At 47.6% G+C, this 19,622-nt stretch overlaps 1 protein-coding gene across 1 annotated transcript in view; it reads left to right on the plus strand.

Annotated features, from left to right (window-relative positions):
- The first annotated feature begins 726 nt into the window (after positions 1-726).
- TTC39A (tetratricopeptide repeat domain 39A) overlaps positions 727-19,622 on the plus strand; it is a 1,012,086-nt gene continuing 993,190 nt past the window's right edge. The window contains exon 1 of the mRNA XM_069642215.1: positions 727-910. Within this exon, the coding sequence (XP_069498316.1) occupies positions 864-910 (47 nt within the window). The 5' untranslated portion in view covers positions 727-863. The remainder of the gene's footprint in view (positions 911-19,622) is intronic.

The following is a 19,622-nucleotide window of genomic DNA, read 5'->3' on the forward strand; positions in this document are numbered from 1 at the left end:
CGAATTGCACTTCCGTCAAAGTAGGGCTAATATTTAAGACTAACAAGAGGATGGTGGCCAGGGGTCAACAATGATTGGTATCTTAATGTTCTTAGTGGGAGGTGGCACAATAGAAGTTTGATTTATTAATATGGATAAGATGAGCATTCATTGGTATGGCTGGAAAGCAGTGGATGTTGGATTTAGTAACCTTTTAAAAGCTTTCAATAAATTAGACCGTTTAGCAGATGTCAAGCTGTGTGTCTTATTCGCTCCACTCCTGCTTGCCTATGCGGCTTTGACCCTAGGGTTAGCCGGGAAACATTTGTAGGGAACGGAAGGAAGGCTTTGCCATTTCTTCCCATCCACTGCAGAATTGCTTTCATCGGTCCATTGCCTCTTTTCACACGGCTGCCTCACTTGTTGGCAATGAGGAAAGGTGGGGAGAGATATAGAGGGGCAGAGGTGCACCTAGAATAAAAATTGTAGTATGTGTCCTGTTCTGTCACGGCTCTGCCAAGTTAATTCAACCTAACCCAAAATTTCGGGGGGCGGGTGAGCCTAAAGTCCAATGGGCGCTGCGCCAAGCTCCGCAGACAAGTGTGACTGTGCTGAGGACTGTCCCGTGGCTTTGACTTGGGGAGGACACGAGCCGCCGCCACACTCTGTCCAGCATCGCCTGAGGTCCGTGCCCGCCCCTCCCCGCTGCCTTTCACAGACGCTCCTCGGTGGTGAGGGGGTTTCCGAAGCTTTGTTCCGTGTTTTTATCGGATGCTGCTGTCAAGCTGCAGGCCCGACTCTGAGGGAAGAAGCGGAGGCCGTCGACCCTGCCCGCCAGCACCGGCTGCCACCGCCCGACGTCTCCACCCCGCTCCACGGACGTGATGTCCTTCTGGTCCTCGAGGGCTCACGCCAGGACGAGGGACTCAAGGTCAGGCACTAAACTTGTTTTTCCAGAGGACGTTGTGTAATTGTTGATGGCCGTTCTTTACGTGCCTTGCTGGAGTCATTGGTGGTCCGCTCTAGAAATGTCAGCATTCATGTACAATCCCGTGGAGGCTGCCGGGTAAGGGCCGCAGGTGTTTTTTTGGAGGACGGCTTCATTGAAGTCAACGGAGGGGGGGGCGCAGTTTAGCTGGGCGAGCGATTCCATTGAAGACACTGCCCCCCCCTACACCTTTGTTGTAGGGGGGCAGAGGTTTGCTGTGGATTTAGCGCCCATTGGAGACTTTGTTGGTGAGGGCGGCAGGAGCTGAACGTTTTGCGTTGCATTGTGAACTGTCAACAGAACCGTGGATGCGCCATTCCTAGACGTGGACGGTGCCACCAGAGGATTCCCAGAGGGGGTGCGTTCCCGAGGGCTCGCCATCATGTTTCATTTCTCCCATTTATATGCCGTGGGATACAATGCGCGCCTCTTCGGGTCACTGTATTTGCTAATGCAGCCACGAGGTTCACATATTAATAAGCATACTTGCTCCGACCCCGCGCTCTTATGGCAGAGCTTGCCTCTTTTGGCGCAGCAAAACAAATGTGATATCAGCAAATGGATGATATCGTCGTCTTTTTCTTCTTGGGATGGCTCCTCAACAGGGCTGCACTGGGACTCTGGGAGCCAAAAGTGGCCCTGGAATTTTTTTTTCAAAGTGGACCCATATTTCGCCGAATTGTTTTCCAAAGTGGCCCCACGTTTCACCGTAGGAGCGAACACAGCGCGTGGGCCCAACCCTTCTATGAGGGGATGGAGAGTATCCCCCAAGAAAATGTTGAATAACATTTGTCAAAATTAATGCATTTAAAGCATTTTTTTAACTGGATTTAAAAAATGCATGTTTTAAATAAGTTTAAAACTTTGGACTTGCTCAAAAGGGCAAACTCTGCATGAGGGGGCCCACTAGGTCTGCATAGAGGTGTAACTTGTCTTGAGTAATGCTTAGCTGTTTTCGGATCAGGGGCACAGAGATGCCTGTGGCACTACAATAACCGCACATGCCTCATGGGCACTGCGCTGTCTGTTTGCATCTCGTGAGCATTGCCTCATCTTTGCAATGTCGATGGGTGCTGCACACTGTTGGCGTTGGTGGGGGCTGCACTGTTGCTGCACGTGAAGGCCACATAATCTGCCCACTGTCCATGGACAGCCATTTGGGACACTATAGCATTGATGGGGGCCTTGGACACTTCTGGGGGAGGCTGCTCTTGGGCCCTTGGTGTGTCTTTGATGCCCATGGTCGCTGTATTATGCGGGCACTGCCTGCTGAAGCTGCCTCACGTGCACTCTGTTGCCTGCTTCTGGGAGGGGCCCACCACTGCCTGGGGAGGGTGGCAGTAACTGCCCACGTGCCTGACCTCTTGATTTGCTTACGTGGGCCGAGCCAGCCTTCCGAAGTCCTAATTTTGGCCAAAATCCACACACGCATTTTAAGCCTCCTCCTAGAACTTTCTCATACCTGGACTTCAGTCCCCAAGTGCGTTCCTACCACAAAGCACTTTGCAGCCATACAAATGGGAAAAGGTGCTATATAAATGACTACTACAATCCAATATGTAGTCAAATCTATTATGTCCTGGGGGAGTGATGTGGCACTACCCTGTACGGCTCTTGGGCTAGGTCAATATATAATGCCTAATTAAATTCTGACCACATACCATTCCTTGAAATAGCGGGATCATTTCAAAAGTATTAAAGCTGTCTTTTGAAATAGTTTCATGAAAATGTTGATTTAAAAATATAGAATTTCTCAAGTGACAGGAACTATAATTATTAATATAGGGTAGATGGTCAGGTGGAAAGGGTTCCATTTACAGTGCAAAGCTGTTTTGGTAAGTACAAAGCACAGATATGTGCAGGCCTCGATACCTAACTTTGTTAAAAAAAAAAAATGCCAAAAGTTCATTCCTCTATTGACGTTAAGTGGAAAATTCGTAATTACAAAATATTTCTAAACTGACCTTTGGGTGTTCTGCACCAAAAATTAAAAGTGCCCAAAAAAAACCACGCTCATTATATTCCAAAATAAATAAGATGCATTTTGTAAGGTTTTTAAAATGCTTAATACGTCGGCTCGTAAAGAGCAAGACAGCATAGAGTAAAGAAAGCGTTACGTTTAATTTTGGGCCGTTATCAATAATTAGGGCGAAAGGTCCTATAGCAAGCAGTGGGGACACAACAGAAACCTGCACGCGTTAGCCACCAGCACTGATAAGGCAAACGTGCCGGTGGTAGTGCAAGCCCCACATTTTCCTGAACACGCAACCGCAGCTGTGAAAAGTAATGAGAAACAGTTCCCCCCCCCCCCCAGTCTATTTATTACCTTGTAGCCTCAATTTGGGAGCGTCAGTGGAACCCCCAACGAGCAGCAAGGGACTGCTTCAGAACACACAGCATTGATTCCCTTGCAGCTCTGCTTTATATAATGCTGCTGCGTCAGTCCACACTCCCCTCGACCCCGGTGGGGTGGGCGCGCTGTGATGCGCTACGCTGCTTGCCATTTTATAGATTTTCCCAAGACTTACTTTGCAACTTCCCAGGCTTAGAACCATCTTTGAATATTTAAACAAGTAGTCAATGCTATGATATAATAGGTTATTTATAACGCGCTAACCCGGGGATCGAACCTGTGTTGCTCCGTGTTGTCTGGCTGCTAAGGCGAGCACATTGCCGCTGAGCTATCCTCCCGAGACAGCTTTAAGAAATACTTCGGTTTTCATGCATTTCCATTCTGGTCTAAATGTGTTTTCGAAATTGCATGGGTTTTAAGCATTTAAAATCAGGCGTGTGGTAAATTGCTCACCCACACTATCTAATGACCCAGCCTCTGTGTTGCGCCTTTTGAAATTGGTGAGAGGCAAACCGTCAGCGCTGTCTGATGCCCTTCCTTCCCCTTTCTTGGGCCTATCTTTCGTTTTGATCCCACTAATTGAATTCTTCCTGCTCATCCTTCCCTCTCCAAGTTTCTCTTTGCAGTGGGTCCCTCTTCCGTGCATTTCTTCCCACTACTCCTCCACCTTGCTTTCCCTCCAGCTCGCTCACAGCCCCTCTCTCTGCGCTCTCCGTAATGCTTTCCTAAAAGCCTAAACCTTTCATCTCCTGCGGCTTGCTCACTGCCCCTCTCTGTGCCGCTCTTCCTGCCTCTCGTACACGCCTCCACCTTTTCTCACCTGCAGACAGGTGAAAGTGTGTGGCTGGTGGATTGGGTGATAATAGTGGGTTTGACCGGGAGGGGTGGGGTAAGGGAAGAGCAGGGATAGATGGGGCAGGGTAGCAGCGAGGGAGAAAAAAAATTGCGGTGGTGGTCTTTTGCTATGTGCTTACATGGCTCAGATTTTCTGTTAAGACGCTAGGCTTTCCAACTGAGTTGCACAACACTGGTGTCCTTGCTCTGTGTGGCGAGCTGGGCCACTGATGGGTTTGTATCCTAGTTTGAGAAGAGGTACAGACAGTGCACTTCAGCTAAAGATGTAAAATGCGTATTCTTTAAAATGTCTAATATTGTGAGACTTTCTATTCAAATATAGAAGCTTATGCTCCGGGGAAGTTGCGACTGCTATTCACAGCGTTATCTTTTTCTAGCCAAGCTGTCCACTGCCTGCAGCTCGCTCACCACGCAGAGCGCTGGCCATTAGCGCGGTTGTAATTGCATGAGGCAGGCAAGGTGGCACTGGGTCCAGCTTGGGTCAGCCATCCACCTCTATTCACAGCAGGCCCAGAATCTGGGCTCATAACACCAAGCACACACTTCCGCCCCCATTAACTGCCTCCATCAACAGCAGAGGTGGGCCAAAAGATCAGCTAGAGAAAAAAATTGCTTGCTAGGCCCGTTATCGATTTTTTGAACGGCAGCCAGCCCCCCAACCCACTTCACACGCCCACCGGCAGTGCAGCACCCCCACCTCCCAAGCAGCAATCTATCGATTCACTATCACTAGTCTGCACGCACCTGACCTTTAGTAATACTGCAGCCTGCGGTTGCTTGCAGCTCGCACAGTCATCATTGAATTTGCCAATCGTCGACGTGGACTCTCCAGCAGCCCTGACTCACTCAGAGCAGGAGCAGGCAGTCAGGGTACCTGCCGCTGTGTGCCTGTGCGTAGCCCTGGCCGGCTGCACCTGTGCAATGTGAATAATTAGCACACACCACACAGTAGCTGACTGCAGCAGAGCAGGGCACGTGTGGTTCTTGCTCCTCATGAGCAGGCACGCGACCATCCCAACCCGGCCTTCATAGCCAGCAGCAGACGGCAGCAGCCAATTTATCCAGGCTGGTTGATTGGACCGATTGACATTTTCGTTATCATTATGTATACTTCAGCGGCGGTGCTAAACAGAGAGGCCCTATGCCCTGAGGCCTACCAAGGGATGTCCTGGTGTCCCGGTGGGGTAGTCCAGCCCTGCTCCTCAAGGGCCAGAGCCGGCGTTTCCATCTGGGGAGATGATGCTCGCCGCTAGTCACCCTTGTCAGCCACGCATCACTACTAGATCTCCTCCCACTTCCCAGTCTCCCTAACATACGGAAGGAGGAACCTGCACTGCTTATCCGCCACCCCAGTTTTGAGGTGAAGCAAGTAAGATATACTCTTCACTGATACTCCGATGCTACCCATCCTGGCTATTAGCAATTCCCTCTGCAATCTGACCTTTTCGCATCCCATCATATAGTGATACACCGTTTCCAGGATTCTGCACGCTTCATAATTCTCAGAAGTAACTCTATCCATCTTAAACTGACATCTTTTTAAACCTGCATGGCCCACTCTTAGCCGATTCAAGATAGTTTCCTCTCTGCGTGCCAACTCTGCATTCCCCCCACATCTCTTACACTGAACCTTTCTTTGTACTGCATACAAAGGCCTCCCCTTCCTGCTCGTATCCCGTCTGCTTTTCCATTCTTCCTTAACTCTGCCTTTCACCGCCACCTGAGCCTCAGACACACTTAAGGGGATCTCTATATCCACTACCTCCCGGGTTGCAGTCTCGTACACAGCCCTGTCCACCAACTCGTTTCCCAATATCCCCCTCTTTAAAATGGTAGGCCACCCCTACTTTGTGCCAGTCGGGGTCCCTGGATCCATGAATATACACTTGTGCACCTACTTTACCTCCCACATACCCAATTGCAAATGTTTTTATTTCCCCTTTACCACCCTTCTTTTTCTCTACTTTCTTCGTCAATTCTAAACAGATCTCTTCGGTTTGTGCAACATCCATATGGGGAACGACGCTCTGTCGACATTCTCCACAGTCAGTAGCGCCTCGAGCTCCAGACGCTTCACTAACTTATCAGCATGAAATCAAAAGCCCCCCCCCCCCCCTCTACTCTCCCAGCTTTCACCTTTGTAGACATGCATCCAGTTAACCTCCAGGCACTTTTTTACTGTATGGCACTCACTGAAGGAGTGGCATTTGAACCAGTATTTAACACACAATTCCACCCTCCTAATGCCCAAGGGCAACACCCCTGCCAATACCTGTACAGCTACAGTAGGTGACAACCTTATTGTGCCTGTCACAATTCCCAATGCTCTTTCCTGGACTCTATCCATAAAAACAAGCTGAGTCCTGCTGTAACTAGGCTGCAGCTGAACCCCGCACTCCAACACACTCCTAACCATTCCAATATATAGCAGTCTCATGCTCTGTTGACACCCCCCACTCCTGCCCCAAAACCGCCACTATCAGAGAGGCACAGCTTCACCTCACTGCTGATGCCCAACAAGGCTGAAACACGTGTATGGGTTGTAGTAGGTACTCTTGTTCAGAGTGGAATTGCCATAGCATTTCGTTGCTGGACTGCCCATGTTGGCGGGACAAAGACTGATATGCAAATGGATATTTCCCATCTGTGAAAGGTACAGTGAGCAAAAAGCGTGGGCTGCAAACTCTCATCTCAGAACAGGTTATCGTGCCATGTTCTTTCTGGAGAGGAGCGCCTGCTACCTTTTTTGAAGAATAGAGGATGTCGCCTGTGTAAGCATCTCGGTTACAATAATCAGGGCGTTTGGGCAGTGATGAAGCGCTCATGCAATCGTGTCTTTAATGGGGACGTCATACCCGTGATATTAGCTGCGATACGTTTATTCTACTTACATATGATATTTTAGGCGAAAGCTTAAATGGCTGTTTGTGACATTGGACGTCCTTGTATGTTTTATGCATTGTCATGTATGATTATAACGGTGTATTGTAAACCAGGGATACTTTTTTTTTAAGTGCCGCCTCCGTGTCTGAGGGGCACTATATAAACGGCTACTATTGGTATTGGAACATTGCCCGTTTTCACCCACGCCTTGAACTATCAGTTTACAGCCCAACTATTTAACGTTCTCTGTTGCTCGGTTCGATTTCAGACATCTTGAAGGAGTTGCTGGTTTCAAGACTGCCTGCCAGCTTTGAAAGGGGCAGAAACTGCGCCCTGCCGAGGCTGCGACCGGCTATGAATACTGCAATCGGTTCTGCACGCTGCACGCGGGGAGACGGTCCTTAATGGGAGGCTGTGTGGGTTCAATTGCCTCCGGAGCCAGCTGATCCATAATTGCGTCTAATTGCTCAGTCGAGGAGAGCACGCGTGCTTCGTCACTGCTCCAGTTCTCTTGTGTGATGTGGCGCTTTTTTAATTTTATTCCTAATCTCTGCTTTTTAGAAAGCACATCTCGGGAACCCGAGGACTTTGTTGTGCTAATCTTCGCTACAATGTCACAGCAGGCATCGCCAGCCATGCCCAGTGGCACCACCATCCTCCAGCCCTGGCTTTTTAGGCAACACGACTCAGTGTCCTGGCACTAGTCTTTTAGCGTTTGCTGTTAATTATGCTCCTACAACAAGGACGTCCGCCCCCGTGGTCTACCTTGCTACCCCTAAAAAAAGTGTATATATATATATATATATATCTCTGTCTCTGTTACGATCATCACAAGATATTCCATCTCGGTGTCCTCGGTCACTTGGCTACATCCTTGTGCCTAAAGGCGTGTGTACAGCGTAGAAATGTTTGACCATAGCACATAAAGTGGCCCTTGATTTCATTGTGCCGCAATGAATGCTTTGTTGTAATGTGTCTATCTTTCCTATCTCCATGGCATGCTGTTCAGGATGTTTGTTTGCATGTATGCGGTAACGAGTGCCCAGAGTATGGGATGCCGTGAGAGCACGCTCCTTTCCCTGAGCTACTCTAAATTCTTTAATACACAGTTATGAACCCTCCTAATGGTATGTATTTTGCCATCATCTGAAGCCTGAAAAGTAGATCCACACAAGCTTGACATGTGTCCAACATTTCACCAGACTGGCAGATGAACTGGCCTGCTTCTCAATTATCAGTTTAATGGTATCCATTAAAGAGTGTAATTTGCTTTCTGACTTTGAGAACATTCAGACATGCAATTGCTCATTTTACTAAAGCTGGTAAGATGGCTCAGCGGATTGAGCGCTCGCTGCTGCAATGTGTGTGTGGGATCTGCAGGTTGCAGGTTTGAATCCCGGCCAGGCCAACCGAGCCTTTCATCCTTCTGAGTTTGATAAATGAGTACCAACCCAGGTTGGGTGATATTGTACGTGTATTTGTTCTGTATAAAGCGCTTAAGTGTAAGTGCTATATAATAACACATCATTATCATTTGGCCTTGGACGTCTGCTTGCATTCACAGTAATTGTTAATATTGGCCTATGCACACTGATATTAACAATGCATATGGTGATCCAGTCCTGTATGAAATATATATCACATTACAGTGATATCGTAACCATATTTTTCATAGTGTACTTAGGAACAATGCTTTGTGATGCCATTTCCTGTTTTGTCAAGGCGTGAAAGGTTGTGTTCCATCACTTCCCATGATGTCACTTCGGGGTGGGGTCAAATGAAATAATTTCCTGTGATGTCATCAGAGGTTAAGGGTCATGTAATGCCACTTCCGCTACCCCTGACATTTTGTTGAAATGACGTCCCTGTCCTACAAGTTCCAGCATGAAATTGATTTTTGGCCACAAAGTGCAGACTGGACGAAGGTGACAGTCATGACGCAGGGCCAGTTGGCAACTTTGCAACTGCGACAGTAAGGGTAGGCTCGCATAACCCAACGATTTGAAAAAGCATCCTCCTTCTCCCGCAGGGATATCAAGCAGCATGCCATGGCCATAACTGGTCTAGATTTCTGAATGGCCCTAGCTGAATGAAATGTCTGCTTGTCATGGTCTTATCTAGGCGACCTGGACTAGACACATACATTCCCTTGGGAATAGATAGATATCTGTAGTATGGTCCTTGCATAGCCATGTGTCTGTATGGTGCCTGCTGGACTAGATCAGATGTTTGTATGGCCCTAGCTGGGCTGTGTGTATGTATGATCATAGTTGGGTTCATTGTCTGTACGGCCCTAGCTAGGCTACGTGTATGTATCCACATAGCTGGGCAGGCTGTATTTGTGGTCATATCTGAACTAGATGCAAGTATTCCCCTAGACATACTAGATGTCAGTCTCATAGCTGTTAATTGTCTACAAAGAACTAGCCAGACTAGAGGTCTATATGGTCTGAGCAAGGTTGCATGTTTGTGTATGGTCCTATTATGGCTACATGTATAAATGGCCCTAGCTGGGCAACGTGTATGCGTGGTCTTATCTCGACTAGATGTATGTATTCACCTAGATGAGCAAGGCGTTGCTGGCTTCATAGCATTGTGTGTGGTCCTACCTGGGATAAGCACATGTATGGTATTGGCTCTGATATATGGTTGCACTTAGTTGCATAGAGGCCTCTGTGGTCCTAGCTGCACTGCATGCATGGACACTCCTAGATGGATTTGATGTCTTTATCGTCTGTGATTAGATGTTTGTATAGCCCCAGCTGGGCTATGCACAGTCGTGGAGGACCCAAGTGTATGTATGTCCCTAGCTGCACCACGTGAACGCCAATCATGAGGACTGTAGAGGGGTCTGGGGATCAGGGATGTCCACCTATTACGAGGAGTGCTTCCTGGAGATGGTAAGTGGGGATTCCTCACAGCACCCTCCCGCCCCCCTCAGTTCCCTGCACTCTCCCCACTGCTTCGTTTAATCAGCCGCCCACCAGGAGGGATCTGTGTCCCTGACTCTTTGTTGCTTCTTTTCGAAGGTCCCACCTTTATTTCTAATAGTCTTATACGACACTCCCCTATCAGAGCTCTTGGTGTATCCCACCTTATCCCATTTTGACCACACTTGGTTAGTAGGACGAGCAGGGCCGGACTGGGAACCAAAAGTGGCCCTGGACTTTTTTTTTCAAAGTGGCCCCCTATTTCGCCGAATGAGCGAGCACAGTGCGTGAGCCCAACCCTTCTATGAGGGGATTAGGAGTATACCCCAAGAAAATTTTCAATACAATTAGTCGAAATAAATGCATTTAAAGCATGTTTTAAACATATATGGATTTAAAAAACTCATGTTTTATATAAATTCATGATCGCTCAGAGTAGATCTTCTATGACAGAGGGACCTGGGACGTTTCACATTTTGCAGCTGAGAAAAACAAATTAATCCAGTATTAAAAGGTGCCCAGACAACATGCATCCCTAATCCATATTATCCTATTCCTGCGATAAAAGGGACTCGTAAACTAGCCTTTGCAATGCAATGCTAACACTTTTGGCTTTTTGTAGGCATGGGAAAGGCATTTGCCAGGCACTACCGTAGTGGTATTAACTGGATTGTAGTGGTGAGAGTACCTGGGCATATAATAGCAGTGCCTGGTGAATGGCACACAAGCTTAAATTGTTGACTTTGCAGTGAAGGACATGCATAGTGCTTATAAATTGAGTGGCTGAAGGCAGACCTGGTTGACGTTTTCATTACACCAGTAGCACTTTTACAGTTCAAATTTAGTCATTAACTCTCAGAAGACTGTTTTGAGAAAACACTGGCAGATCTATTTCTATGTCAATATATAGAAATAACACAAGCAGGTTTATAAGGAAAATATATTGAATTATTCACTGCATGATTTGATGTGAATTTGATTTTACATTTTAAATTGTTAACTGCTAAAAACCCAAATGGATCTAATGAAAAAACACTACCAGGAATAAAGTCTGTGTGCTGTCAGTTGTAATCGCTGTTGAATGACTAACCCATAGATATAAGGAGAATCCTGCCCATGGACAGCTAATATTCCAGGCCATTTTGTGCTGTGGAAAGGAGAAGTGTGAGCTGTCACTGCTAGGGGTTGTAAATGTCTGCAGCAGAGCAGAGGCATCACTCCTTCCTTAATGCCCCCCCGAATCAGTAGAAATGGTTTGAATTGGTGAAAGCGTTTGTGGTAATTGACCTGTGGTTTAGTGGACAGAGCCCACAAGCACATTGCAGATTGTGTGGAATTCACACAAGATTACATCATAGAAAACACTTTCCGTTTAAACAGAAGGGGGGGGGGGCAGGCTTTTCCGAGCAGTGTCAACAAGGAGAGTATGCTTGCCAAGCGTGATCACCTACAAAGAGCTGTCAAATAAAATGCCATTTCTGGCTCCTACTCCAAAAATCCAGTGTATGTAAAAACACATGTGTGCCCAATGGTGAACGATACTGCAAAGTTTAACACCAACGAACACACATTAACCAATCAAATACTCCTCAATGTGATATATCGACTGAACAAGGTGCTGCACCTCAAAACATGCTACACACATCTAACCAATATAGTTGCAAAAGATGACACTTGTGAGGGTATATGTTTCCACATATGGTCCTGCTCAAACACATTTTGTTTGCACCATTGTGTAAATATATGCAAAAAGTACATGGATATAATTCCACTTATAAATATCTTTGCGCCATGAATTCATGCTCAGAAGAAAAACAAGCGAATATAGTTCACCTATTATACAAAAATTGCAAAAATTGCTGCTCCATCGCATTGTGCCACGTGTGTGCGGTTACACGAGCTAATGGCCAGCGTTGAGACCACAAGCACCTATAAGTTACAGCTCATGGTTCACCTCCAAATATAATGAAATCGTAGATGTGAAAATGTCACACTTCATCCATGCCATTAAGAAGTGGAATAGCGCTCCAAAACGTGATAGAGGTAACATAGCACCCCTTCGGGCCTCACTAATGTGAGATTGATCTAGGAGAATTAATTTGCGACACACCAGATAATGCAGCCAAATGCGGGGAGCTACCAAAGCGCTTCCCTAAAACCTGCGGCCTGAGTGCGCTGAACTGCGTTCCACTTGTTAGCTGTCACCAGGTTGAATTGGATGACATATAAACACCTAGATGGTGCTGTCACCAATGTGTGACATCATATTCTGCACCCCGTGAAGTTGTAAAAAACGCTAGAGTGAGTGTGTAGCATTGAGGGTATTAAGAACAGTAAAACGGAAAAAAACACGTAGAACTCAAGCTTGGCAATAATTAATCTCATGAATGATGACATGTTACTGCACAATCATGACTTAAACTACACATTAAATGACAGGATGCCAATCATTAGTGATTTGTTACCATACGGTAAAAATATAATAACGTGACTGTAAGCAGCTGTGCTAATGCGCCCCACAGAAAGGGCTTGGGTTTGAGCACATAAGCATATGTCAGCTTGAGTGTGAATGTTAAGAGGTGATTCCGTTCAAAATGTGGGAAGTACCAATAGACTAAAGTGAAAGCACACACCCAATAAGCGTGCACTATGAGGAAGCATGTGAGAATTTGAATGGGCATGATATTTACAAATAAGGAGAAACTATGGGCCCGTAATAGAGCATTTCAAGTCTAAACTCAATACCAATGCTACATCACACATGTATCCCAAGTGAAAAGTCTCCCAGATACGCCCATCGATATATATGATGGACACAAATACCAAAATGCGAGGTTAATGGGATGCCACAAACTCAAGTAATAATGCCGTAAAAACAAATGATTTATGTCACCCCCGCCCACACACTGAGCAAACATTATCCGGATTCCTACTCCTCCACTGCAGCCAGTCCTAGGGAGCTCAGGGTTTTTCCAGTCCAGCCAGCACCCCGAAGCAATCTATTCAATTGATTCTGCTATGCTCGCATGCTCGCCTCGCCTTTGCCAATCGTCATCAGAAGGGAACAGCACTCAGCACAGCAGCAGCAGGCCAGTGCACTGAGGTCAGGTCGCCTGTTCCAGTGTGCAGCCCTGCACCCGCGCAAATGTGTGCAGTCATAGGCCCTCATTACGAGTTCGGCGCTAACCATGAGGCTATTGGCGGCATGGCTGCCGCCGAAATCGCATCGGGGTCCGGGTCCTCGGAATGAGGATTTACCGGGCCATTCCGAATTCGGAAGGCCCAGTAATTCCTCCCTCCAAGGACCCAGACAAGGTCCTTCCCCATTCCCATTTCAGCCCCCATAGGGCGGAATGGGAGAGGGAGCAAACAACGGGCCATTACGAGATGGCCCATTGTTTGCTCCCTCTTCCCCTCGCGGGACCCGGTAAGCACGCCTGGTTTTCCCAGGCGTGCTTACCGTGTCCCGTGAGGGTAACTCGTAATGCGGCGGTACGGGGTGAACGGCGCCGGCACCTTTTACAGTGCCGTTCACTCCGTACCGCCAGGGTCGTGATGAGGCCCATAGAGTGCATTTGATAGTACACCGTGGCCTACTGCAGGGCATGTGCTGGGGAATGATTTGAGGGACTGGCGGCCGCTGCAAATGCACGATTCAAGAAAAAGATGATTTTATTTTGTTCATTTAAGTAACTTGACTTGCAGGCTAAGTTACTTAACTGAACAAAATCATCAATTTCATCAACAGTAGTGAGTGACCATCACAGACCAGAGGACCAGCAGATCCAGTCCAGGGTAGGTCCTGCTGCATCAACGCTCGGCTGGGCTCTCCCTCACCCAGGTGCTGAACCCACACCAGCCGAGCATCGATGGGCCTACACAGCATCGATGGGCCTACCCAAGTGGGGTAAGACCCAGAGAGCAGGCACGTGCAACATACCAGTATGCAGGTCAGTCTGGCCCCAGGCCATGTTCCCCGTGAACTGTCCATCTAATCGCCCCCCAGGCCCCTCTTCCCTCAGTTCTCTTATTCTCCCCCTCTTTTGTGTAGCTCTCGTTGCTTGCTAAGCAGGTGTGATGCATACAGACCCCACATGTACTCAAACAGAAGCACTGGCCAGGGCAGGGGGTCCAAAGATGCTCCATTTATACCTTATCATGTCATCCACGTTCTTCTTGCACACATCATGGGCTTTGGAAATAAAACTTGTAATATTGGCCCAGTGTTGCTATTCTGTGCACGCTGTAGGACTTGCGATGAGCAGGTGTACGAGCACTGCCCCTAATTCCGATGTGAATTACACGCGGCACAGTGCCTGGCAGGCATCACTCACCTGTGGGGAGCTCATTAACACTTGCATTGCTGGCAGCTCTTGTTTTTTCTAAACGAGAAGAGCGATGTTCTGGCAAAAGTATAATGGTGGGATGGCAGGTTCCGTGCCCATTCCCAGAAGAAAGTACATTTTCAGGACCCCCCAGGCCTCCTCCACACACACACACCCACACCGCGACAGCGCTCCGCCAGGCGGGTGTCGGTCCTGACCTCCGCCAGGTCTTCACGCATGGCAAGTGAGTGTACTGGATTTTAGAAGGCAGATCAGAATAATGCAACTCACAGCGCTGTGTCAGTCTTTCATTCTCCAGTCTGTTGCAAGGACAGCCTGGTATGTGCTCCAGCCTCCAGCGGCAGATTGCGGGCGTTTAGTGAGGAGGGTGACGGTTCCCCAAGGAGAACGTGCCTGCTGCCTGCTAGATGCCAGACTGGAAGTCAAGTGCAGCTTATTACTGAGCTGCAATTGCAAACATGCATCCCTTAATTATCCAGGCTTTGGGAGTCTGCAGAGTCGGTTTTGTCTACGGCCCAATAACAGGGATCTGGGGAATGATTTGAAAGCTGGCCAGGCAGCGCAGCAAGTTAACTTTACTGACGATCTCACACTGCACGTTGATGATATGTATCTCGAGTCGAGACACATATCATCTACGTGAAGTGTGTGTCGAGCTTCGCTTCTTAAGCGACAATCGAACGATCTTGTGGCTTGCCGTTGCCTGGCTTCATGCAGCCCGGACCAGCTGCCTGCCTGCAGTGCCTGCTAATGTGTGCACTCTGTGCCGCTGGCTGGGCTGCCTGCAGGCAGGGCTTGTGCGGTTCCAATCTGGTGCCCAGCCGAGGAGGCCCTGCGCAGGTGCGGGCCCGGCCCAGCCCAGTTGCTGGGAAGAAAAAAAAATGACAGTGCCTCTGCAGGGCACGTGCGGTTCCAATCTGGGGCCCTGCGCAGGCGCGGCCCGGGCCCAGCCCAGATGCTGGGGAAAAATAAAATGACGGTGCCTCTGCCTCAGTCGGTGGCGGCAGCCAATTCAAGGCAAACCACCCAGGCGGAGCCGATGAAAATCACGCGATGTGTAACATATGGATCCTTCCACTCAAAAAGAGGCCTTACAGGCCAGAGGCCTACCAGGGGATGTCCCGTTGTCCCAGTGGGGCATTCCAGCCCTGAGGACGAGTCTTCTCTGTCCTTGCTCCCTCAGAATGGAACCTCCTCCTTATAGAAAAAAACTCCACATCTTGGCGCCTGGCTGTTGGAAGGAAACTGAAAACATTATTTTCCCCCACTATTTTTAATTAGAATCCTGTACAAAGTGCATACAGGAAACAGATTTTTCTAGGAGCCAGCCAGAGCCAAGGAACCACTGTGGCTGTGTAATAAACACTTTACAAATTATGTTAATGTTAATATTAAAGGTAGTTTTACCGGGCGACGCTCTGGTGGATCTGCAAGAAAGAAAGGATGGGTGCAGTGTTAGTAGGGTGAAGTAGGAGTAGGAAATCGAAATCGGTGGTGTCCTGTTTGCAGCTTCAGTTCGGTTTTCACTCTGCGCTGAGCTTGGGTGCGATTATCAGATCGATGCGGGTCCTCATGTGCTGTTGGTGCGAGTTATGTGTTGTATGTTTGTTGTTGCGGTGGGGTGAGTGCGTGTTGTTTCTTGTGCGGAGAATGGTTGTGTGGGTTTTGTGTGAGAGATGCATGGGGAAAGTTGAGTTTGGTGTTAGTGTGTTTTTCTTGGCTCTTAGTCTTTGCATTTCTTTGTTCCACGTCTCTGACTGTCCTATGGGATTGGTATTGTAGTTTGTCCATCTATTTGGCAAGTTCCATCTGAGCTATTTCGGGGGTTTGTGTACCAAGTTGAGGCACGCCTTGTCCCCCACCCTGGTATTGGTGCTGTATAATTTACAGGAATCGGCTCCCTTCCTACCCATTTCCCTATTGGTGATCCTTAGCTGCCTATGTTTCCTCTGTTGACTAAAGGTGTTTTGACATGTTATCCTTACCCTTCCCTAATGATCTCCCTATAGTCATTCCTTTTAAAAAAAAATAATGTTATTATTTTATTACAACAAACAATACAAACCAAACTTGCAGTGCATATAATGACATTTTAAATATATGATATGATATGATATGGTATTTGTAACGCGCCTATACACAAGTGTTTCAAGGCGCGACACAAACATTGTTTGATCATATCCACCGCCTCTCCCTTTCCCTGCCCCCTTGTTGAGCCTACTTCCTCTCATGTTCTGTTCCTGCGCCTTGAGATAGGGATTCCTCTTCCATGTGTTCCGTTGGGTCGCGCACTGGACCAAATAACTCTGCTATTAATAGTTTCCAGGCTATCAGGGTCTCTGTTTCCCCCTCCCCCCGGCTTATCTTGCTTCTTGCCATACCGTGGTTTCTGCTTCAGCCCATTTCTGTAAATCGTTCCACCACACTTTTAGTCTTAATCTATGGCATGCCTTCCACCCCATAGCAATTCTCCTCTTTGCGAGTGCATACGCCAGGTCTTTCAATTTGCTAAACTGCTTAAGTTTTCGTGGTCTAGGAAACCCTCCTAACAAACAGGCCCACACTGTATCCACCACAATCTTAATACCTTTTTCCGCTAATCTGTGTGTCACTTCACCCCAAAAACGCTCAATGACTGGGCATGACCAGAACAATTGCACCATTCCAGCATTTTCCTCATCGTATTTGGGACATTCTTGTCGACTCGCATTTTTGAATTTGGCTATTCTCTGGGGCTTCAAATACGCCCTATGTGTAATATATAGTTGCATCTGTTGTAACCTTGCGTTCCTTGACACCTTTTTGTGATATCTTGGGCTTGTTCCCAGATCTCATCACTCATCGGGGCTCCCACTCCCGCCTCCCAGTCCTGTCTCAGTTGTGCCACCTCCTTCCCCACTTTGGACATCATCATCTCATATATTCTAGATATCTCATGTCCCCCCTCTGCTATGTCATATATTATGTCTATGGTGGCGTCTGGTTCCTCTTCTAGTACCGCCTCGGACCATGTCCCCCTGATTCTCTGCAGCACTCTCTGGTATGTTATATACTGGCCTATGTGTAACCCGGTTTCCTCCCCCAACACCTCAAAGTCTTTTATAGTCCCCTCTTGCCATATATCACACATTGTTACTATCCCTGCAGGTTCCCAGTGTTTCCTAATCATCATCCTTAGTTGCTTTTCTTTACCCACCAACAACACTTATGGTACCTGCAGTGAGCACGGGAAAGGGTTCTCCATCACCTGGCATGCCCTGCGCCATATCTTCCACCCAAGTGTCATCATATTTGGGCGCCCTTTCATATCTTCCTTGGGCAGCCACACAATTTCCTTTAAGTAGAATGGGGGCACAGTCCTGTAGGAACAACCTAGACTCAGAGGTCAGCCCGTCGGAGAGCCATTTAGCCACGTATTGCAGCTGGCTTGCTATGTAATAAACTTCATAGTTTGGCAGCTTTATACCACCATTCTCATATGGGTTTTGTAGATTCCAGAGGGCCACTTTATTTCTCGTTCCATGCCAAAGGAAATCCCTACACATGCCTTCTAATCTAGTAAAGAACCTCCTTGCTATCAGGTATGGTATGTTCCCAAAGTAGTGCAAGAGTCTTGGTAGGACCACCATTTTCAACATTGCCCCTCGCCCGATCATTGCTAAAGGTAGCTTCACCCAGAACTTCATACTGTTTTTAATTTTCTGGATCGCTACCTCTGTATTATGCTGATGTTCTTCTTCCACCGTATGGTATATATCTATCCCAAGATATCGAAATGTGCTAACCTTCCATGGTACCTGTAACACCGGTAGTTGTTGTAACGGGATCCCTTTATACCTACCTAATGGGAATATGCTAGAATTGTGGGTGTTCACAGCTATACCAGACAGCCCCGCATATCTCTCCATCACCTCCAGAATGTACTGGAGGTTTTCTTCGGGTGTCGTAAATACAGCAACATGTCATCCGCATACAGGGAGACTAGATGTGGTTACCCTCCCACGGCGATGCCTATCGTGTCGTACTGTTGCCTCAGATATATCACCAGAGGCTCGGTGCCAAAATATAAAGCATAGGAGACCACAGGCATCCCTGTCTAGTGCCCCTACGGAGTTGCCATCTCTCCAATATCACTAGTCCTGTTTTAACTCTAACCAACGGCTCACTATATAACATTTTTGCCCACTGCAGATATCCAGGCCCTATTCCATAACCAGCCAAAGTTGCCATCAGCCACGGCCATTTGACTGAGTCAAAGGCCTTTATTGCGTCCAATGATACAATTGCCAATTCGCCTTTGCTCTCATTTACATGCTCAATGACTCGGTGCAGTCGCCTAAGATTATTGGATATATTCCTATTTGGGACATAGCCCGTCTGGTCGGGATGTATCAGCTTACTAATAACCCTCCTCAGTCTGTTTGCCAAGACAGCCGTCAATATTTTGTTGTCTTGATTTAACATTGATAGGGGCCTGTATGAACCACAGCTACAACCAGGCTTATTAGGTTTAGGAAGCGGTATTATTATCGCCTCTGTGAGGGATTCTAGCAGCCTTCCCCTCTCATATGCTTCATTCAACATCTTTAAGAGCGGGGGAAGCACCTCTTCCTTATATGTTTTGTAAAATTCACTTGGGAGTCAATCAGCCCCCAGAGTCTTGCTGGTGAGCAACTGCCTCACCACCTCTTCTAATTCCTCCAGTATAATCGGTGCGTCCAGCTCCTCTCGTTCCTCGGCACTAATCTGTGGCAGTCCTATGTCCTCCATTGTTTCCGCTATTTCTGTATGATTACTCTCCTCATCATCTCCATATAGTAGTGTATAATACTCTACAAACTCCTGGTTAACTCCTTCCTGGGTATCCACTATGCTTACATCCTCCCTCGTTATCGTTCTGATTGTGGGCATAGGGGTCTCACTCTTGTATAGCCAAGCCAAGACCCTGCTTGGTTTGTCCCCTCCTGCATGCTGTCTCTCTATGCAATTTTTATAGTTAAGATTGCACAGTCTCTCCCAGTGCCCCGCACATTTGTGTTGCAGCCTAAGTATTGTTTCATTATCTTCCTCTGTGTTATCTTCTCCCCTTAACGCTCTTTCTATTTCTAACTCCTTTTCCGTGTCTTGCAGTTCCGCCAGGACCCCTTCCTGCAACCCTTTGGACTTTGCTATAGCTACCCCCCTCCGCAACTCTTTAAAGGCCTCCCAAAGCGTGCCTGCTGAGTCCACACTGCCAATATTGATCTCAAAGTAGTTTATAATATCCTCCCTAAAAATAGTGTCTTTCA

The sequence above is a fragment of the Ambystoma mexicanum genome, chromosome 1q, assembly GCF_040938575.1.
Source record: "Ambystoma mexicanum isolate Mex_15411 chromosome 1q, UKY_AmexF1_1, whole genome shotgun sequence".
In the NCBI taxonomy this organism is placed as follows: domain Eukaryota; kingdom Metazoa; phylum Chordata; class Amphibia; order Caudata; family Ambystomatidae; genus Ambystoma; species Ambystoma mexicanum.